At 40.4% G+C, this 22,775-nt stretch overlaps 2 protein-coding genes and 2 long non-coding RNA genes across 7 annotated transcripts in view; 1 reads left to right on the forward strand and 3 right to left on the reverse strand.

Moving 5' to 3' along the window:
* LOC310758033 overlaps window positions 1–22,775 on the reverse strand; it is a 333,274-nt gene that overhangs the window by 213,066 nt on the left and 97,433 nt on the right. The window lies entirely within an intron of this gene.
* SAP30L (SAP30 like) lies at window positions 1,079–12,734 on the reverse strand. 2 transcript variants are annotated; one of them, XM_083603957.1, is made up of 4 exons: window positions 11,785–12,734; window positions 9,733–9,855; window positions 7,328–7,348; window positions 1,079–5,888 (listed from the first exon to the last, which is right to left on the reverse strand). In XM_083603957.1, the coding sequence occupies exons 1-4, from the start codon at window positions 11,968–11,970 to the stop codon at window positions 5,763–5,765; spliced, it is 456 nt and encodes a 151-aa protein (XP_083460083.1). In that variant the 5' UTR covers window positions 11,971–12,734; the 3' UTR covers window positions 1,079–5,762. The 2 variants fall into 2 exon arrangements, with proteins under 2 accessions (XP_083460083.1, XP_083460082.1); XM_083603956.1 differs by having other exon boundaries at window positions 7,250–7,348; window positions 11,785–12,723.
* Window positions 12,946–16,733, forward strand: LOC310758032. Of its 2 annotated transcripts, none has more exons than XR_014545624.1 (2): window positions 12,946–13,073; window positions 13,404–16,733. It is a non-coding gene; the product is annotated as an uncharacterized lncRNA (long non-coding RNA). The 2 variants fall into 2 exon arrangements; XR_014545625.1 differs by having other exon boundaries at window positions 12,946–13,058.
* The window catches only part of GALNT10 (polypeptide N-acetylgalactosaminyltransferase 10), a 39,898-nt gene continuing 32,904 nt past the window's right edge, over window positions 15,782–22,775 (reverse strand). The window contains exons 12-13 of one of the 2 annotated variants that reach the window (XR_014545606.1): window positions 20,848–22,027; window positions 15,782–20,816 (exon numbers count right to left, since the gene is read on the reverse strand). Coding sequence is in view for 1 of the 2 variants with exons in the window: in XM_083603865.1 (XP_083459991.1) it covers window positions 21,860–22,027 (168 nt within the window). In the remaining variant the exon portion in view is untranslated. Of the gene's footprint in view, window positions 22,028–22,775 lie in introns of both variants that reach the window. The other variant, XM_083603865.1, reaches the window with a different exon arrangement.

The following is a 22,775-nucleotide window of genomic DNA, read 5'->3' on the forward strand; positions in this document are numbered from 1 at the left end:
GCACACAATTTAACTATCCTTGGTGTGCTTTGTCCTTGGCGCCCCTTCTGCCAGCTTTAAGTGGATTCTCGAAGGCTCTTCTTGGTAACAATTTCTCAAAGGATAGTTAAAATGGCTGATTACTAACATAACACAAGCAATAGCCCAAAGAGAATAGAAGTGGTTTGGAACACTGAGTATAAATTTAAAAATGTGTCAAGTTTACAAGGACAGGCATTTCACTATACTTTATTTATGTATTTATTTTAAAAACAGAGCTCTGTGTTCTCTATAATGTTCAATGAATTCCTGCAACTGAAATGTGACCTATTCTGACTATATAGTTGTGACAAGATTTTCAAGCAGTGCTTCCTGTTCAAACTTGTCAACATAAACAAATTGCTATTTTGCCTGTCATAAGACTAAACTCAAATTTCAACACAGATTTCAGATGATGCAGTGAAAATCTATAACGTGTACTAAGACAGCTTTATCCTGGAATATATTAGTAGTCTATGCACAAACACAATAATGCTATCTAATTTATGTTTGCGTGCATCCTGCACTCCCTAAAAGCTGCTCAGGGCAGCACAAATGGGCAGCTCTTGTTCTACGCCGTACCTTTACCCATAGAACCATATAGGCTGAACCATATAGCGACTTATCCATATTCACAAAGTGAGCTTGTTGGCTGGCTGGGCCTTCAACACTGATCTCCTCAGTCTTAGTCACAACACTCTATCCACTACACCATTTGCTATTTGTCATTGAGGGAAGCCACCTTTTTCCCTTTGCACCACCAGACAACTGCTCTTCAGCCTGTCCATGGTATTTGCTTGCACTTGAAATTGTAAGTCAGTTGGCAGACATCATGAGGTACATAATATGATTTGCTTCCAAGCTTTCAGTTTTCAAAATATGGAATACTGGTAAGCAACTGGGTATGACCAGGTCAAGTACAAAATGTCTGAAGTTGAGAAAAGGTTTTTTGCTTTTTCTTCCCGCATGGGTGATGCAAGTGTCTTCCTATGCCCATCATTTGAGGATTTCAGCAAACATAGTATTAACACCTATAAATGAGTACATTTACAAGGAAAACTGCAACCAGCAAAACTGATCATTTATTAAAAATGCACCTCAGGCATTGACATCTTTGTCCAACAGCACAGAGTTTTAACTTACAGTGGAAGGAAGGATACACTATACATCTTAGAGAAAAGAACTCTACAGTTTCACTGTAAGTCACAAGGTTGCTTTAAGAGTACACAGTCATTATTTCACAATGAAAGCTTGCCTAAAACATTTGGCATAAAGATCAGAACAAGACATTGAAGGCCCACCAGAATGAATGAAGGGGAAGGGATGTTGTTTTCCGCCAGTAAGCCTGTTATATGTCAAAGGGGTGTAAAACATAGATTAGCAGGTAAGTTGTCATGTTTTTCTAGTGTGTATCAGGACAAGAAAGGAGGGATGAAGGCAACGTAATAAAAGGCAAACTCCATAAGCTCATGTTTGAAAATTGTAAAAAAACCCAAAACTACACCTCAAAAACAACCAGCAGGAAAAAACTATTGCTAAGCATTTCATTGAAATTCTGAGTTTAAGGCATGAGCCCCTTCCCCTCCAGAAACATTTGAAATTCAACATCTAAGGTATTAATAAATGAGAATAGGTAAATTCTACAGAAGAGCAAGAATTATCCTGCACCACTATCACACTTTTAAGAAACAAACAAATCCAAGCACACCCTTAGATTCACAACTGAGCATGTGGGATATTACAAGTGAGGGAACACTGATGTTCTGCTTCATTATAGCAGGGCCCTTTAATCAATTGTTCCAGTACAGAGATACTTCTTTTAGGATAGCTGTCCTGAAGAGTCATCAGTCCCTCATCTCAACATACAGGGCGAAGTGACACTAGTGCACTGAATACAACAGTCTGCCTTTTAAGTCTTAGCAACTTTATCAAAATGCTTTTTTCTAATATGCCAAGGGGTTCCATCTTATTTACATTAGAATTTATCAACACAAGGTAAAGTGCAAGGCTCCCAAACCCACCCACCCCCCACAAAAATTGCATTTGGCTAATATATAGTTATCACAAAATTTAAAATACTGTTTTAGTAAGTTCTCTCTCAAGACAAGTCACCAATTGCTGCATTTCTGGGATATATCTTGCTCATGGCTTTTCAAGTCTGCTTTCGAAAATCTGAAAAAATATCCTAGCCATGAGCTACTTTGGCTTTGCTGACGTTTACACAGATACGTTTACTGATAAAATATTTCAGGTGGCGGGGGGAAAAAGGTTTGATTGAATTAGTCTATGAATCTAAGACTTAGGAGTTCTGCAAGAACAACTGCAGGACTTAACTTCTGAATCATATTTCATGATATGCCTTGCAAGACAAAATCTGAAATTTAGTGCAGGAGTTTGATATGCAACATTTATATTGCAGAAACACACTTGGACTTGCTTGATTTAGTTTCTGACTATTTAATCAACTGCACAATGTATTCATAAAAGTGTCATTCCAGTGCTATAATTGTCATTGCACATTCCCCATCACTTTGCTCTTTCCTTCATTCAATTCAAGGGATGAACAAAAATCCTCGCACTACTACAACTACAACAACTAATGCACCGAGGACCACCACATTTGATGGTTAACTTCGTTATAGAAGATGTGCCACATTAAGTTCTTTGGCTCTGATGCAAAGCCCATTAACAAAGATGGCCCTTCTGCTAGCTTTAAGTGGGTTCTTGAATGAGTTTGAAGGTTTCAAACAGATCTTCTTGCTTGGAGTTAAGTTTCATTCAGTATAGCTGTGGTCAGCAATATAATCTCCCACACCTAATCTTAAACGTGTGAACTGTCACACCCAAGCCACAGTTTGTAGCTGACTAGCTTAAACCCCATGTAAACTATATAGTTGACAAGAATCAAGATAAAATGCAACCCACCAGTTTGTATGAACGAACATGTCAATGTGACTAAGTTCTCACATATTCTATTAATTTTAGAATATCCTTCACATCCTTTGAAGCTCAAAAATGCTGATGAAGGTTTTATTAAAACCACAAGGAACTGGATAATTTCCTTAAATGGCACGCAGCATAATCTGCCATTACATTAAACAACTGCATTATGCCGGTTTTGGTGATTCTACACTAGATGTTCAAGAATCACAGGCTTCTCCCTGAATATAGATATTGCTGTGAGCTGGATTCCTTTCTAGCATGACAAGCCATGAAAATGGCTTATTTTGTCTGCCATGACATTTGTTCAACCCTTGTTGGTCTAGCTGAAAATAAGGCATATAGAGATGTCTCTAAACTACAACAGGACTCAACAATTATGATATCAGCAATTGCTGATCTGCTTGTATAATGAATAACAATTACATTTTACACCAATTAATTTATTTGGGGAAATGATTTCCTTGATTTGATTTCCAAAGCCATGCCTAAAGGGGTAGCACCTGCATTTTTCCATAGTCATTTTGAAGCTGGCTGCTGAAACCCTGCAGTTATTTATTTACAAAAAATGAGACCTAACACTAAAAAAATGTACATTTTTGGTCTAGAAGTGAGGCATACAGTGTGTGTCTCTTTGATGACCATGGCAAAATTCCTCTAACTGCAAACATGAATATTCTGACGATAAATCAAAAACTATGTCCTCAAGCTTCTGCTTATAAAGATTAATTGTGTTCTGGTGGTCAGTTCAATTCACTTTTCCCAGTGAAAAGAGAAGTGGCACTTTGTGTATCTGTTGGAAGTACATGGTAAATTGACATACCCTTTGCTGAAGCTGCCTGAAAATAACCACATTTAATGGTGGTATCCAATTAATTGAGAGAATATGTATTCATGACGCATATCCATTGTTTCTTGATCATCTATTTGCAACAGAAACAAACCATTGCAAATGAGTGTTGCATCTCTGAGACCAATTTTAGATTTTTCATGTGCTTTGTCAGATTGAAAAGTATTTAAAAAGATAAGGCTGCATTGCACAACAAATAAATGTAAGGCTGAATTAAGCAGTATCTTTCAACACAGTTAATCACCATAGCATAACATGAGTTTGGGGTAGGGGAGAGATCTACTATTAGGATGCCAAAATACTATTGAATGCTTGCCTATCACCTTATCATCTGAGAAATTATCTTTGGAATAGATTTTCGGCATCTTGCACCGTACACTCACCTCTTACTTGGATACAAGACTGATGGATTTCAGAGGTGCTTAAATCTGTGCTTTTATAAAACAAAGTCAAGGACTAGAGCAGCACAGGGCTGATATGATGCTCATAGTCTCCAAGTTGAATGTGAAAAAAAATGCGAAAACTACAAGAAACAGAGTGTTACAACTCTGACCTTCGGTGAAGTCTTACTTTAGACCAGGCAAGAGTAACTTGTAACTTACTAAGCAAAATACAGTTCACCATTCATGTTAAGCAGTCCATCAAGAGGTCAATAATCTGTATATGTTGTTGGCCAGGACATAAGACGTTAGGTACCTGTAAGCCAAAGCTAGCAGGCCACAAGTTGTTGACTTATTTTAGACCATAGTGTTGCCTCCTCCACCGAAGAAAATGAGGAAGCTGTACACATGTGCAGTGCATAAGGAATTCTGGATTGGATAAAAGGTGAAGAGCAACATGAAATTTAAACAATAGTAACTTTGTCACTGCACATTTCAGGTGGCTGCATGTAGGAGAGAGAAGTGGATTGGCACTAATTCTCATTTCCAAAAATTAGAGTGAGCAGACATCATAACTGCTGACATCATAACTGATGTTTTGCATTGTGTGCATTCAAATGTCAAAGCATCAGATAGGCTAATGGATATCTGCCTAACCAAGATCAGATTAGGTCTACAACTCAGTATTTGGTTACAGACCTGGGCTGCACTCCTACACTCATTTTTCTGGAAGTAGACCAGTGGAACTCAATGGGGCTTACTTCTGAGTAGATATATATAAAATTGTGCTGTTAATCTGGTGCTTTAAATATTGATAAATGGCCCACAGTAACTTAAATAAAGCCATTTTTAGTATGGTGAAAAAACAGAATTAAATATGTGCACTGCACTTTGCAACAGCATTGGATAGCATGTCTAAATTCTAATAGCTCTCAATTAAATGATGCTTTTTAAAAAAACAACAACACCTGAACATTTAACATTTTAACTTTTGTGAATTCACAAAATAGAAGTTCCAGTAGCAAATAAGCAGAGTTGGACAGTTTTAGTATTCTATTAAGACCATATACATACAAAAAGGCGAGGTTTAAAAACTTCTAGCACCCATACATATTTTGTCTCAAAGCAAGTAATCCTGTATTAAATACAAGTGGTGACCACACTTAAAAACAGGAACCCCAGACCAAGATTTTTGAATCAAAATTCCAGGGTCATGCCTGACCTGGACCAAGTAAGTCCTAGAGCCCTATATGGATATGGTAGGATCCAGTAAAAGAATGATGAACTCATATCACATGTTGATAATCAAGAGATTAATTTTAATCCTGTGGACAGGCATTATATTTGACTTCTTGATTTTTCCTGTGATCTCCATCCCTTCAGTCAAGTATTAGGCTTTGAAAATTTTGGAATCATCACATATATTCATGTATTCTAATATTCTGGACCAAAAGTTTTCTGTATAATTTCTAGTTTGCACTTTAATTTACAAAAATGTTAACTCTTTTGTATTCATAATGCACCTGATGCTTCTTCAAATTCACATATGATTGTGTCCAAAACCTGCCTGATCTTCATTCAAGTTTGCTACTTTCTGACTTCTGATCCAACCTACTCTTGTTACTCTTTACCATGTATATGAAGTATGCAAGTGTCTCTTTCTCATTCACTGGGATGTTCCTGAAGTGACGGCTGACAGTCTGAAAGGACAAGAAAATTAGAAAGTTTTGTAATATGGAACTAGCACATGGTCTGTACCAGGGATAGAGAACATGCAGTCATCCAGAAGTTGTTCAACTCCCAACTCCCATCAGCCAGGACAATAGTCAGGGATCATGGAGTTGTAGTCCAACATCTGGACTGCATCTGGATCACAGGCTCCCTATCCCTTGGCTGTGGTTTAGTCACAGATGGCTCTTCAAGGTCTATTGCATGTTGAATGTGCTTGAAATTTCTTTTCATCTCAATATTTCATGGAACGCTAAGGAGAAACGACAGTTGATATTTCCTATGACATGCAAAGCAGAAAATGAACCTATAGTACACATAACAACACCTTGCAGAAGCCCCTGAGAAACATAATGACCTACAGTGTAAAACAGAGATTACCCACTTGAACAATTATAGATGTCAGTTGATAAATCATACAAAACTTCAAGCCTGGTTGATAGCCTGGTGTTTGTGAGAGGAGGGTATTGGTTTGTACTTTGTATTTTGGGTTCTCATTTTGTATTTTGATGTTGTGAACTGCCCCTGTGATCTTCAGATGAAGGCCGGTGTACAATTTTATTAATAATGATAATGATAATAATGTTTGGTGTTGGTAAGAAAAGCATGGCCTGGAAGAAAAGCATAATTTCCTTAAACGAACATGTGCTTTTGCCCACAGTTCCCTCAAGTTTCTTTTTAATGGACCTGTAATTTAGGTACTGGCCAACACTTTCAAGAACTGAATCAAATCCTCAGTTTGTTAACTGTCAATGCTCCTGTGCCAGGCAAAAGACACAGACACAGGCAAAAGTAAATTAAGAACAAACCTCAACTTACCATCATATTTTGTTAGTAAAACAAACCATAAACACTGGTTCATATGTCATGGCAGGCCAGCCTCTAGACTGTTCCCTTTGTTCAGGAAAGCAAGGAGCAGTGGGGGAGCATCACAAGGACTTGAGCAATGTGCTGTGCACAGGCATGCTACTCTTTCATATTAAACCACAGTTTAATTTAAACTATGGATTAATATGACATGTGACTGATGCAACATATGTAAACAAGAGAATGTTATTTGGTGGTGGTTTTTCCCTCTCAAAAAACTTGAACAACAAGAGAAGAAAATCAGCTTAATTTATTAGCTGAAGCATTTCAGGTCCTTTCACATTTTACCCTTTGAGAAGCGCTAAGTATACAACTGAAGGCAGTGGTGCCATACTGACAATGTGTAGCTACAATAAGTAGCTACAATTACAAGTCAGTATTACTATAATAAAAATAAATAAGTTTGGTTGTGGTGGGTAAGCACGGTTCATATAATGAAAGCACAGAAGCTTGCTAGCCAACTTACTTCTGCCAGCTGAGCTTTATTCAGGCCAGGTCTGGTTTGCAACTTGTAATGCCTTTTATAACGACGCAGTGTGTTTACCTGAAGTTGAAACAAGTCGACCTGCAAAAAAGATGGCATGACTGACAATTAAAAGGTATAGTCTTTTTAAAAATATGCATCTACTCTAAGAAGAAATCTGTAAGAAACATCACCTGTTTCAAGGCAAGGAATTCCTGTTCAAGATACACAAAACAGGTAACTAGCATATAAATAGTGGGACACCAACAGCTCTGCAAGCACCTTACTTCCCTGTACTTTCAACAGAATGGTCTCTCCATTTTGTATGCGCTCTCTGGATTGTAGCCACCATATTGGTGAAGTGATGCGAATACACTATCCCAGTCATTTCTTTGGTGATACAGCAGGGTCACATTAGACTATTCTTATTTGCCCTCTTAAAAGATTAAGGCTTGGATCTAGAGTTCCTGTGAGAGGGCAAGCCAGAGGTCAGTGGTAGAGCACATGCTTTGCACACAGACAATCGTGCATTTCATCTCCAGTATCACCAGATTGTTCTGGGAGCGATTTTTGTCTGAAACCCTGGAGAACCACTGTAAGTCAGAATGGACAATGCTAAGTCAGGTGAACCAATAGTCTCAGCGTAAGGCAGCTGCCATGGTTTCTAACTTGCTTATAGGCCACTGGAGGGAGGGAGATAAATTTTCACCAGTTACCCTTCTCACCTGCAGGTCCCACGATTCAGAGTGTTGGGGGACCGTTCAGATAAATATGGGTGGTGGTAGTGTAAAATTGGTGAAAATCTCTTCCTCCTGCAGGAGCCTCTATTCCACAATAGTCTATTCCACAAATGGAAGAAGCCCTTCAACTCACTGAGGGGAACTCTGGATGCAACCCTATATCCTTATTTAACTTTCATTAAAACAATGTGATGTTCAAACAATCCCTAGCACTTCTTTTATTGATATGCTGCTATGTACAGGTGAATGCCTTCTGAGCCAACTTTTAAATGCCTGTTGGAAACTTTTCTATTCTGTCAGGTTTATGCAGGCAATTAAGAGTGCACCCCCCAAGATGGGCCACTGATTTTTTAAAAATTCCTTTTGCTTTTAACTTGCTTTTAACTTTATATTATTTATTGTCTGGTTTTATGTTTTTTATATTGCTGTAAAATGCTGTGGAATATTTTTATGATACAGGATAGAAATGTTTTTATAACTAACTAACTAACTAACTAAATAAATAAATAAAATATAGCCTGTTGAAGAAGTTGCATTTTTAATTACTTGTGTTTCAATCATAATTTGAGAAGTACAAAAACCATCATAACTTGTGAACGTATATGTCACAAAGAGCAGGCTTTTCAAGCACTAAGTAAAAATCAGAAAGCATATCTCTTATCCAGATCTTTCCCTTCTGTAAACAAGTTTGTCACTTGCTTATTTATTATTTATTTAAGCCTTTTATACCCTACCTTATATCTTGCCCAAAAGGCTCTAAGAGTGACCTAAAAAAATCAGTACCAAGATGGTCCTTACCCTTAGGCTCATAGTCTAAAAATGCATGACACACAAGGGAAAGGGAAAAGCAAGCTCAAGCACAAGTTATAGTCCTTATAATGTAGTGGCTGTTCTGTCTATGCTGATTAGCGCTGTCTAAAAGAGTAGCCACTTTTGACCCATGTCAGTTCTGGCTGTCTTGCCCTACCCCCTCAGTTCTATTCTAGGAGCAGACCTGGTGACAGTATCCGGGCCAGAACAACTCCTGACACATAGGTCTTTCCTGAGATAGCTGATCAGATGAGTTAAAATCACCACAGTAGTAAAATGTGATAGTAAAATATGATAGTAAAATGTGATGGACAGTTTCTTTATAAAGTAGTACAAAAGTACACTAAATTTTGCAGGAAAGCAGGTTAGTTGTGTGTAGCCTACAAGAGCTCTGTTTTCTCTAAAAGCAACCTGTTCTTACAAATTAAATTTCCGAAAATTAATTTTCCTAAACGATAAGAGGCTGTTGGAGGTGAAGGCACAGGGATTATAACCTTACTTATTTACTATGTAACCTTCAGGCTGTAGATCAGAAGTGAGGACCCTCACATCTGGTGGTCAAATGTGGCCCTTCATGTCTTTTGGGATTATTTCCAGACCACAACCCTTCCTACTCCATACTCTATCCCCAGGCTACATTGTGGCTCTGCCCCCTCATCAAATGCTTTTAACTGACTGGAATGTGTCCTTGAAGTGTACCTTTTGCTTGCCTGGATGGAAGATAGAGAGGTGTGGGGGTGTGGCTGCAGAAACCTTGGAATTACACTTGTTGCACCATCCACCCACCACTGGTATGTGGCCTGCAGCAGGTTGTTCATGAGAAACTTCAACCCTCAGGTTGAAAATGGTCCCCCACGAGGTTGACCAAGATGAATGAAAATACAATCAGGGTCAAACAGAAATTGCAACAATCTCCAATTTAATTATGCTACGTACCTCTGGGACATCAATCTCATGCTCTGGAGAGTCTCCCCCATCATCACTGGTCTTCCTCTTTCTTTTGTTTCGAACACTCTGAATGAAGTTCTTGTGGAAATCACATATATACAGATGTCCTACCTAACAATTAAAATAAAAAAAATCATGCAGTGAAATAGTACAGTGGTCACAATATAGCAGAGTGGAAGATTACATTGAAGAAATTACATTTAATTAAGCTGCAAAATATCACTAGCACAGACTTGGACTTTTTTTGGGAGGGGGGATTTGTTTATCTATTAACCTGCAGGCTGCTGAGAGGCAGAATACCAGCAACCCACTTAAATATCATGAGGCCTACTCCACCCTTTCTCCGTCCCTGATATATTGAGGGGCAAAGGTAGTTCATTTAAAAATAAGTTATTTGTGGTTTATGGCAGGCTGCTGCAGTAGTGCTAACAGCAGTCCACACCAAGGAAACAGTTCTCCACTCATTCCTACCCACATGCCTTCCCATTGCCAGAAAGGGAAGCAGTTCCTCCAATAAGGACTTGCAGAGGTAAATAAGCTGAAGTCTGGGAAACTGAAGTTGTGGCTTAGAACTTGGAGCTGCACATGGAGCAGGTGAATTCATTCCTCCCTTCTATAGTTTCAGAATGGGACTTGGCATTCCAGAACCCCAAAAGACGAGCTGAGAAATTATTTGAAAGTATTTATTGAGCATTAGTTCCTAGTTTGGGACACTGCATAATTGTCTACAAATCAGCTTGCAAAAGAAAAAGATCCAAGTGTGTTGGAAGTTGGTAAGTTACATAACAGGGCACCAAGTATAGTGAGGGTTTATTATGATTTGAAATATAAAGGTAAATTTATACCAGACTTCTGTATAAGTTACTTATTTTTTAGTCTGACCTAATAGTCAGTTACCTATTAGGCCTATAGCTGCTCCATGCATGTACAGGGCAGGGACAAAGAGGCAGTAAATTTCATTAACCACAATTTGAGACTTGAGGATTATTTTATTGTCTCCAGAGCATTACAGTTATCATTCTAGTGAGTAGGCATCTGATAACATCCATGAAAGCTTACACTACAGTTCCACAGGACTCTTATGCGTTTGCTGTAACATATTAAAGTTTTTTGTTACTTCAGGGTTGGAGATTTAACAGGTTTTTAAAACCAGCCCTTTCAAGGCAACAGTCTGAAATCTGCAGAGGCACATCAGTCAATTACAAATACTGTACATACAACAGCTCCCAGCAGTAATGCCACACAGTGTCAATAACAAACAGTAATACTGTATAGCCTTTGACAAAGAAGTGGATGTTTTATTGGTTCCTCAAACTGCCACTGATAAATGTCCTCTATATACCAGTGCTATATATTTACATAGCATTATAGACACCTCCACCCTTGCTCTTAAAAGCTCAGAACTGGTTATAACTTTTTACCTCGACCAGACATGATGCTGTCTTCCCTAATCTGCAATGTGTTGTGAACTTTGTGCAATTAATATCACTCTATCATGAGATTAAAGTGTATTTCCACTCTGAATTAAGTTGGTTGTTGCTCCCATTTCTATTATTATATTTGTATGTATGATCTCTCTCTCTCTCTCTCTCTCTCTCTTTTACTCAGCATAACTTTATAAAGCTAGACTGGACAAAAATATAGTATGCAGTTAGAGACCACATAAGATGTTGTAGACTCTCTTCCTATAACAAAAAAGAAGCAAAATCTCTATCTACGTGGGTTTCCACGCTAGAAACATAAGACATAAGTACTGTAGAGGCAACATGCTCTCATTTCAACTATTTTTAAAAAACCAGTTATAGTTATTATAAGTTACAGTGAATGCAGTTTGTGTACTGCTAAAGCACTGCTCATCTCCAATGATGGGTGGCCTGAAAACTGCAACCAAAAGCCTCCACAAACCTTTCGCAGCTTTTGCTGCAGCAGCTAGCTATTAGATCAACACCAACAACATCTGAGATTATTCTCAGGAAAGGGCAAACACAGAGAAATGCAGCACATCGAGGCAATCCCACCCCTCACCCCAGCACAACTCACGCTTTTGTCAGTATCCAGCTTCAGCTTTTTCTGGGAGATGCTCTTCTGGATCCTCTTGCTGAAGGAGGCATTGCCAGCCGGGCGGACGCAGCGGTCCCCGTCGTCGATAAGGCAGCAACTCTGTCCGTAGAAAGGGGTGGTGGGAGGCCCATCCCGACTGTCTTCCTCAGTGCTGAAACCATTCATCGCAGCCTTCCCCCAGCCCCGCGGAGAGAAAGCGAAGGCAGGCGGGCAGAGACCCTCCCCGCCTCTGGGCTACTTCGCCCGGGTTTTGCGAAGCCCCCCCCCCCCGCGCCTCCTTCTGGCCTATCCGACCCTGGGCTTATCCACCTGCCTTAAAGGGACATTGCAAAGCAGGCTGTCAGCAGGACACTTCCTCCCCGCGCCCCTTTTACAGCCTTTCTCAGCTCCCCCCCAGGAAACCTCCACCTTTTCCTCTCTCTCTCTCCCTCCCCCCACGTCGAGTGTGTCACACCGCGAGGGACCCACAAAAACCGTCTGTGGGGCAGCCGCCCCTCTCCCCGCTCTTTTACGAAACTCACTCTCTTTCCATCCTCGGACCACAAACGCCCTTTCCGACCACACCGCACCCCCCAACCCCCCTTCGTCCTCCCCGGGACTCTGCCCCGCCGCCCCTGAGGGGGACACTCGCCTCCGCCCTGCCGCCCCCCCTCCACCGGCCTCTTCCTCACGGCCTCTCAGAGAGCAACTCCTGACAGGCGACCCCCTCCCTCCCTTGGCAACAACAGAAGCGGGCGCCGCTCAAGCTCCCTTCACTCGGAGACACCCCCCCCCCCCGCTGTCGGCAGCCTCGTGAGGTGGAGGTGGCCGTTGCTGCCTGCCCTCCGCCGCCCGAGCAGGGAGAGCCGGACCTCCCCCGCCTTCCCGAGGGAGCCAGCGACTGACTGCTCTCTGCTCTCTTCGCCTTCTCTTTACTCTCTCTCTCACACACACAAAAACCTGCCCGATCCGCCTCCTCCACCTTAGCCGGAAGTCCCGTCTCCCAGCAGCCATTGGTTGCTCGAGTGCGGAAGGCCGGGAACTGTTGTCGCCGCACGCACGGCCTATTGGCCGGAGCGGCTGTCCGTTTGCGGCGATAGGCTGTTTCCTGCGATGGGGGCGGTTGCTAGGAGAGTGTTTGAAGTCCGCACATAGAATGAAAGCGGAGGGGAGGGGAGAGAGGGAGGCTGGCAGGGCGGAGGGAGGAAGTTTCGGATGCAGCTCCGAAGCCTGTTTTATATGCAGAGTGAGGGGGAAAAACAACTTACATCAGAGTAAACACGCTTAAGGTTGCGCTGCTTAAGACCTAACCCGAAAAAGGAGCGCCTTGTAACAATTTAAAAAGCCGGTGGACTGCATTGGGTGGATTTAATATTGTACATAAATACACTTGGTTGAATAGGACCCTGAAAGTCATCTAGTCCAGGCATAGGCAAACTCCGGCCCTCCAGATGTTTGGGACTACAATTCCCATCACCCCTGACAACTGGCCCTGTTAGCTAGGGATGATGGGAATTGTAGTCCCAAACATCTGGAGGGCCGGAGTTTGCCTATGCTTGATCTAGTCCAACCCTGGGCAGCGCAGGAGTCTGCGTTAAACCTGTCTCTGTCTTTCACAGGCACCACAGCAATCTTTGTCAGTACTAAAACAAGCCACGGACTATTCCTATCCCCTCTTCTGGATGCTCGGATCTGCCGCAGCTGGCGAGAAAGGCAAGTAGGAAAAGGAAAGGAGTTGAGGCGGCGCGAGTGGGGTGGATCCGAGAGACCCTGGTAAGGAAAGGAAGACGACTAGGGTATGTGGGTGGGTGGGAAGGGCGAAACTGGGAAAAGGGAAAGGTCATGGGCGTAGCCAGGGTGGTGGCAGCTGCCCTCCTAAATCAAGTTAAATAAATAAAAATACTTAGTTAACCGTAACTGACCAATTGCGTCGCAGATAACTCGGTTCTGCTCCCCCCAATAAATCCTGGCTACGTCCATGGCGAGGGTGTTAAAAGAACTGGCGGGGGCAAAAATTCTGGAGAATTTGGAGTAGACAAAATTCCGAGCCCCATGGGGACCCCAGGACAGGAAGAAGTAGGTTAGGGTCCGGGAAATCAGGGAGCCCGAGGTCGGAGGCACGCTTGGAGCTGGAATCAGGAACAGGCAACCGAGACAAATCCGCCCGAAAAGTCTTAATTAAGAGCTGGTAGTTCTCCAAGAATGGTTTTATTCTTGGATTAGGATTGGCTAAATGATACAGAGAGCGGATTGCCCACATAACAGGATACTGATATAAATGTTCGCAGAGCTCCTCTGAGTTTAAATAGTGTGGGCTTTTGAGATTTCGAAGGGGATTTTTTTTTTTTAAATTGCTCAGCATTTTCCATGGACTGCATTTAACCTGCATAATCCAGCAGAGGGCGTCATCATTCCATATATAAGGAATATAATCTAGTATTATTATTAAATAGAAATCAACAGGTAAGAAAAATGTGTGTTTTCAGCCCTATGATCTTTGTACTATGGTGTACTATGGAATTATCTTGTTGCCAATGATGTTCAACATCTGTATGAATCCACTGGGATCCGTCATTAGGGGTTTGGGGGCAAAATGTCATTAGTACACCAATGAAACTCAGTTCTATTTATAACATCTGAGTCAAGAGAGTCTCGCATGATCTGGACCATTGTATGGGTGAGTGGTGGACTGAATGAGGGCCAACAAACTTGAGTTTTGGCTATAAGTTGGTGGGGCGAGAAAAGCTTTGACTCCCTTCCTCAACTGCTAGTCTGGGTAGACCAGACATGCCAGAGGTTCTGAGCAGCTGCCACCACTCCCCCTTAGGTTACCTCTAAACCCAGACAGGAGGACTTTCCCGGGATCCAACGGGGAGCAGAGATACCTTTCTCTCACCCTAGACCAAAGTAGCCAGCTTTTTTCAGTCAAACACCATACATGTAGCATGAACCAAATGTCTATGCACATGAGGGGCTGGAAACTTCATAAGGCTCCTAATATCTTGGGCCCAGGATACTTTGATCGCAATGCATTATATCCTTGCCTGATCACTGAGGTCGAAGAGAGTTGCTGTCAGCAGACCACCATGATTCAGATGCAGGGCTTTCATCTACCAGAGCTGCACATTCAGTATTGTGGAGCCAATGCTGTGGACCCCTCTTCCTCTTGAGTTCAAACCTATTGTACTTCAGGTACCTGGTGAATTTGTTCTTTTTTTGGAGTAGGGGTTTTAAAAACAAGCCTTTCTGATTTTATGGTGAATTTAAATGATTTTATCCATTGTATCTCTAACTTCATTGTTTAATGTTAGACACTGGTTTTAAGCGGAATAAAAGTGGAATAAAAAATAATGTATTGCATTTGTTAGTTGATAGATACAAAACAAGAGAAGTCTCAAAGCAACTTAAAACACAGATAAAATCAATTAAAAGCCAAATTTTAAATGACATACAACATTTGTAAAATGCTCATCCAATAAGACAAGATAAAGTCCTGCCCCACTAAAATAGTACCAGAATAAAAGCTAATTTAACAATCAAAGCCTGGATAAATAAAAATGTCTTGGCCTGGAGCCTGAAAACCAACAATGATGGCACCAGACATGTTTTGCTGGGGAGAACATTCCACAGATGGGGAGCCACTATTGAAAAACTTGTTCTTATGTAGTCACCTTCCATACTTCCCTTGGAGAAGGCCTTTGTTGAAGACCACAAGGTCTCAGATGGTTCATGTGGGGAGAGGCAGTTCTTGCAACTCACTACACCCCAACTCTCTAAGTCTCATGTTTAAGTATAACAAATTTCAGAAAATATACTTGATGTTTTTAAAAAAGTGATAATGTCTGCAGTAGTCTGGTCAATGTCTGCAGTAGTCTGGGATTTGAAGCTACTGGAGAGTACATTTTGGAAGGCAATATGATCTCAGGACACTTTTCAAAACAGAAGATATCCACATAAAATGCTTTGGTTAATGCAAAACAGAAGACTTCCAAAGATGTTCAGAAAAAGACACAATACAAATTTATTTTAAATATATTATAAAAGAAAGTCCATTCATCTCTTAGAAACACTATACCTTACACCCAAATGATTTCCAATTTATCAAAGATTCTAAATTAAAGTGCTAGACATCCTTTACCTCCCCCCAACACAATAGGACAGTGTCCTGAGATGCACAAAATAAATACACTGGTTTATGCTGCAACATCCAATTTCAAACAATCTGTTAAGCATGCATTACAATGTTGAAACAAAGAGTCCCTGTATAACATCATCTCAAAACATAGTTGGCCACTTGATACTATTGTTGGAAGAGAGATGGTGTTTTCCAACATAATCCTTACCATTTCTTCTCAGAAGTAAGGCTTACTGAAGTCAATGGGCTTACTCCCAGGTAAGTGGTGTTACGATTGCAACCTTAGCCAGTTAGCTTGATTATACAATGCAATGTCATTAACTTAGTTAATATAATTTTATTTAGGATAAAAAACTCCTACCTATTTGCAACAATGGAATGTGCTTGCATGGTGCTAGCCTAATCAAATTGAAACTGGAAATCTCTGGGAGACTACAGAAGCACTATTAGGATGGTCCTGAACAGAATGCAGGTCAAAAAGCCTTTTATGAATAGGTAATGAATTTTTATCTAAAATGTCATCTTGTTCCATATATGATTACATGTGACATCTTAGAAATCATATAGAGTTTATAACACTGAGACCCTAGAAAAATCTAAAGCCAGACTACATGTGAGCATTTGCAGCTACACTTCTCTACCTCCCATCACAAATAAAGCAATTTGTATCAGATATAATTTAAAAGGTTTATTTGGGAAGACGTGCTAAACCCTAACCACTCACCCTGTCTTCAGAGCATCTCCTTGGGGGCTGTCCCCCCATGTCACTTTTTGCTCATCTAGGCTCTGATATAGGAAATGAGCCTGGCTGGGAGTGGCGGGTGTGGGGAAGGTTCAGCGCTTTCTCTTTCTCTCTGCACACAAACTCTTTCCACAGGCTTTCACAGGTACACTCTTTTTGTTTTAAGACTCCCTTCCCCATTTGTTTGCTGCCATCACATCTAATTTTGGACATGGTTACCCACAAAGCAGAAGCAAATTCACAAAGTTGAGAAGACACCTCTATGCTGTTAGTATCTTCCAGACACTTTCCAGTGAAATAAAATTGGTGGAAAATGCCTCAATGTTTACAGCAAGTTAAGGAACCTTCTAGAACTCTTCTTCATATCTGATAGGGTGCCCAGAAGGACTCTGCAGCAAGGCTTTTGAGCATTTCTGTACATGCTAAGCAGCAAGTCCTGTTGAAATTAGTAGGAATTCAGCTAGTTTTGATATTACAGTATATTAAAAAGCTAATCAGACTGCTTACACTAGTTTAGACTGTCTTAAACCAGGGGTGGTTATATCCATGTTAGTACTGTGAGTAGTTCTATGAAACATAAAGCAAACTATTGTAAGTCTTCTGCTCTTTTCAGATGTGGTTTTTTTTTTACATCACAGCTTCATAGCAAAAATCTAATCAAATTGCGGTATTGTTTTGATGATATTATTATTATTGTTTCCCCAGCCACTCTGGGCGGCTTCCAACAGAATATTAAACACAATACAGCATCAAACATTAAAAACTTCCGTAAACAGGGCTGTCTTCAGTTGTCTCTTAAAAGTAAAATAGTTGCTTACTGCCTTGACATCTGCTGGGAGGGCGTTCCACGGGGCAGGTACCACTACCGAGAAGGCCCTCTGCCTGGTTCCCTGTAACCTCACTTCCTGCAGCGAGGGAACTGCCAGCAGGCCTTCGGCGCTAGAACTGTGTCCGGGCTGGACAATGGGGTGGAGATGCTCCTTCAGGTACACAGTACCGAGGCCGTTTGATGGTGAAAATATGTCTTTTTATATATCCCACGAATCCTTGTAATGATAAAGCCACTTGTGTCACACCACTATGGCCTACAGGAACACTGTACTCACACATTGTCCTGATAGCTAACCCTTCAACTGCTTGGGATATGCTGTATAGAGGCTTTTGGGTCAAACTCTTCTAGGTGTTTGCTCCGTTGAGTGAAACAGATACCATTGTGAAAAAGGTATTCAAACATGTATGAGTGTGGAAACAAGTTGCTTTACTGCTTCTCTGTTATGATGCTAACTAGATCAGGCTTCCTCAATCTCGCCCCCCCCCCCGATGTTTTTGGCCTACAACTCCCATGATCCCTAGCTAGCAGGACCAGTGGTCAGGGATGATGAGAATTACAGTCTCAAAACATCTGTAGGACTGAGGTTGAGGAAGCCTGGAGTAGATATTGACAAATATTTCTAATGAATGACCCGTACATTTATGGAAGCTACCCTGTTGATTTATTTTGATATTGCAGACTATTGGTGGAAGACACTGCATGGTGAACCTTGTATGCTTGTATGCCAACATTTGGGATCAGGAGCCACTTACGAAACTGTCAGAATCGGCCATCAGGGGTATATAGGGATGCTCATTCATGTTCTTTACACCATTTTCGTTTTGAGTAATGAAACTTAGCAACTGGTTTTCTAAACCAAGACCATAAACTTTCCATTCTACAATATGAACTTGAAATTGGATATTTAAACACAAAAATCTTCCTAAAACATCACTAATTGCACATTGTACTGTACTCTTGTACATCCAACCCACTCCAGTCCAAGGCACTAGGAAATTGTTCAAGTTTAGGTACTTGCTGAACATTTGCATTTAAAAAGGCACTTCTTTATTTTAATGATGCTATTAAATTTGATTTTGATAACATTACTTAAGACCACAAAAGGTGTATGTTTGAATGCAAGAATTTTTTTAAACCAGATGGGGTTATTTCCTGCAGCCAAGATATTCAGATGGCTTTGAAGGATTCAGATAATATCACTGCTAGCAACAGACACATTTCAGTCCACACATTTCAACCAAACCATTGAAAACATTTAGATTTTTGAATTGAGATGCCATGCTGAAATCACTACAACCACGAAGGGAGCCATTTCACACAAACTGCTTGCTCAACCTACCCACCTTCCCCCCCACTACACTCTCTTTGATCCATCCTGTGGAGCTGCTTCTCAAGCAGCAATTATGCTGAAATCAAAAGTATAAATCAGGCCTGACTGGAACAAAACACGGACACCCAATGTGCATGTTAATACTGTGCACACTGCTTTCCTCCAAAAGCCTCAGTGTCAGCACAACTGAACAGTTTTTTTGCTTAGCACAAGGAAGTTGAGGTCAAGTAACTGAAGTGTGACCAGGAATCTTAGCTACACATCCTAAAATATTCAAGAGCAAAGTATTTTTAGTTTTGTTATCTGACACACTTATCATGCATGCAAATATGGTTTTATAGACTCATGCTTTAGTTATTATGAATAAAGCAGAAGATTAATTAAAGATAAAAGTAGTAAAATGCATTTTCATTTCTCAACCAGCAGGTGGCCTGCTAACAATGCTTTCAAACCATTGCCTGGGGCTTCCAGGATTGAATGCATTACTTATGTGCAGAGATCGCCACTCAGCCAGAGTTAAATATGTTTAAGATATTTTGTAACTTGACAAATATTTATATTGCTGCAGAGAGGAAGCTCTTAAGAATATTTTAACATCTGGCTTTTGGTGTTTGGTTTCAGCAGGTTAGTAACAATCACAGAAACTTTCCTAGAGCAACATAGTAAAGTGTCTGAGATTGCAAGATAAAAACTCCCTAAATTAAATTATCACCTCAATCATGAACTTGTTAGACAGCCTTGCACTAATACTGGTCTACTTTGCAGGACTGTTGTAAAGATTACTACTGCATGAACGCTAAAACATTACAGAACTTCAAACTCAACCTATGTATTGACTATTCAGCTTAATTACGTTTTCACCCTGCCTAGACAATGGCCTTCAGTTTTATTGCAGAGAAAACATTACAGGGAACAAAAAGATGATGGGAAGTAAGTAGAGGGGTATGTGATTCTGCAGCGAAACGGGGAATATGAAATCTGAATTAATGGCCTTTTAAATTTTTAAATTCCAGTTACTTTGCCATCTGGTTAGTAGCTCACTGCAAACAGCACTAGTTCTTAGATGTATCATTAACTGAAGGTGTACTAGCTTGCTAAATTAGACACATATTACTTTTGATGGAAAAACATAAGGATGACTGGAACAAACTAGGAGCAGAAAATTCAGCTAGCATGGGATCAGAACTGAGGTGAAAGAAATTAGCGTTGGAAGAAATAAAGGAAAGAGGTCATGACCAGCAGTCTATATATGCACAAGGAAGTCTTCACATCCAGAACAGCTCTTTCCTTTCATATTAGTGTCCTTAACAGGAAATCCCTGCATGTGGATTATTTCCCTTAACTGAACAAAATAAATAAATCTAAGTATGAATTGATCTTCTGAGTGTACCATGAGCCATTGTTTTGATAACCAGTGACAGACTAGTGAGGTAGAACTGGAAGAGGCAAATTAGCACCTGTTAACACATGGGAAGGCATTAAAAACAATCCTCTAAAAATCCCCACAGGAAATCATCTATCACTAGTGAAATTTTAAAACAGATCTCAGCCTGAGTTGAACAAAAATGCAGGTTTAACTACGTCAAGAAAAACTAATGATATCAAGGTCTAACTGAAGCCAAGAGAATTGTGCTGTAAAATATTTTGCCCAATTCACTAACCTAAAAATATTGGGCAATGGGAAATGCTGAGTAAAACTGCAGCTAACACAGAACTGGGGAGTTTGTAAATTCAAATTTGTGAATATAAAAAACTGACAGGAATCACACTCCAGTTATTTTCAATGAAGATTTTAAAGATGATCATTTAAGTCACTTGGAATGAGATGCAGAGAGGCCTAAGCTGTGAAAGATGCTGCACTGTATGAATCCTTTACTTTTGTAGAGCACTGCAGTTGTCATTTTATTGCAGGATATTGTTGTGCATGCAGTCCCAGGTGTGGCTGGATGTTATAAGTTGGTTTAACAGGTAAGTTAACAGGTAAAGTTAAACACTAAGAATTTCACTGCAATCTTAAAACATACTTATTTGGAAGTCAGTCTCACCCATGTTACTGGGGAATTAAATTTCATGGAGTGATCTTAGAATTTTAGCCCTAGTTCTGTTTGTATAACTGGGTCTTTTGAGTTCAAGTCATATGTCCATGAACAGGTATATTATCCATGACTCAGCTGATTTGCCTAACTCAGGGGTCTGGCAGAGGATCTGTCTGGTGGGTGGGATCCCGAATTCCCCTCCCCTCCCAGGTAGACTACTTTGACAGGTGGGTAGGGCCACCCACCTGCCAATAAGTTGACATCGGCATGTCAGGCAGCCCAGCTTCAAATGAAAGAATTGGGAGTGTACTCCAAGAGCCTTTCTGACTCTTTTCTTCCTATGTTTGAACTCAAGCTGGGCCTCAAAGGAAGATGCCTGTTGAAAGGCGCTTGCATTCAACTTTTGACAAGGATTGGCTGCAGCTGGAAGTTCCTCATGCAGCTAATCCCCATGGGATTTGTAGTCCAACAACTGTAAACCTCTCTCTTGGTAGGGAACGGCTCTATTCAAGAGCTCCAGTGCAATGAACAACTTCATGCCACCAAACTAAGGGTCAGTGTAAAAAGCGAGTGCCAACACTGCTCTTAAACCATCTGGACTGGAGATATGCATTATCATAACACTAATCCTTGGCTGCTGTATGGATCTATGGGTTTGGCTTTGAGACAATGTGGTGCAGAATTCATGACAGTTGCACATTACCCTTATGAAAAATACACGGGCTTAGATGTGACTTTAATAGCTGAAAAACTAGAAGATTATGAAAGGATACGGTCCTGCATTAGAGAACTAGGTTTCAATCTGTGGTGTAATTATAGCAATATAGATTTCTAGACATCTTGTTAATGGGATGCAGCATCATCAAAGTAAAGACTGGCCTGATAGTCACACCCTCTCCTGAGATTTTCCCTTTTATTGTTTTTAAAAAATTATTCTTTTAAAAAATTTGTCATCTCCCCTGTAAAAATTATAGCTGTAATATATACATATAGATAGTCTTTAAAGATCAAGATTCTTGTTAAAGTTTTCCAAGACTGTTGAATTTGTGTGTTCAAATATCCACTGCTGTGTCGGAGAGGAAGGATTGCACGTGCTCATGAAGATTTTTCGGTCACTCTCACTACAGTCCATGCAGCTGCCACTTACTGGGTGGTAAAGAGTCTTGTCCTAAGGATGAAAATTAGAAATCAGTTTGCTGGACTTGAATATATACCACAGACTTCAGAAAGCAGCTTAAAAGAAAAATGTATCTGTCATTTTATTACTTATCATCTAACAGCAGCTCTTCTTTAGAAGTAGCATTTCTCCACATTTATTGTACTGTACATTGCTTTAGCTAAGCAATTTCAAACAAAATAAATAAATAAATAAATAAATAAATAAATCTATCTTCACAACTGAAATAAAAAATGAGTACTGAAGAAAATCACTTTTCCCTTATTCAAATCCAACAGGTTATCCACTAGACCTCACTTGGAATAGTGTTTCGCGCAAGCATATTGTTAACTTATTGTCCTTGTCTTCAACTCTTACTTGTATCCAAATCTTTCTGAAGTAGGCACTGGAATGTCTGGGCTACACCTCACTGAACTTCAACACTTCTTCATGTGGCTTAAGAATTCTAGAATTGGGTTCACTGATATTATGATGAGATCTGAACCCTGAGATTCCTTGGGAAGATGTCTTGCCCTCATGACAACAGTTTACCCAAGCCTGCCTTATGATTCCTTGTTTTGTATTGTGGAAATTTGTACTTTATAGATACTGCAATTATCATTGCTTTTGAGTATTTCTGCCATCCATGAATATAATCCCAGGTCTTTGTTCCTTTTTTAAAAAAGGATAAACTTTTCAAAGCCTATGGCCCATCAGTTGTTGTTGCTGGACTCCAATTCCCATCAGCCCCAGCTAGTTT

This window comes from Podarcis filfolensis (genome assembly GCF_964270895.1).
Source record: "Podarcis filfolensis genome assembly, chromosome: 2".
Classification (NCBI taxonomy): domain Eukaryota; kingdom Metazoa; phylum Chordata; class Lepidosauria; order Squamata; family Lacertidae; genus Podarcis; species Podarcis filfolensis.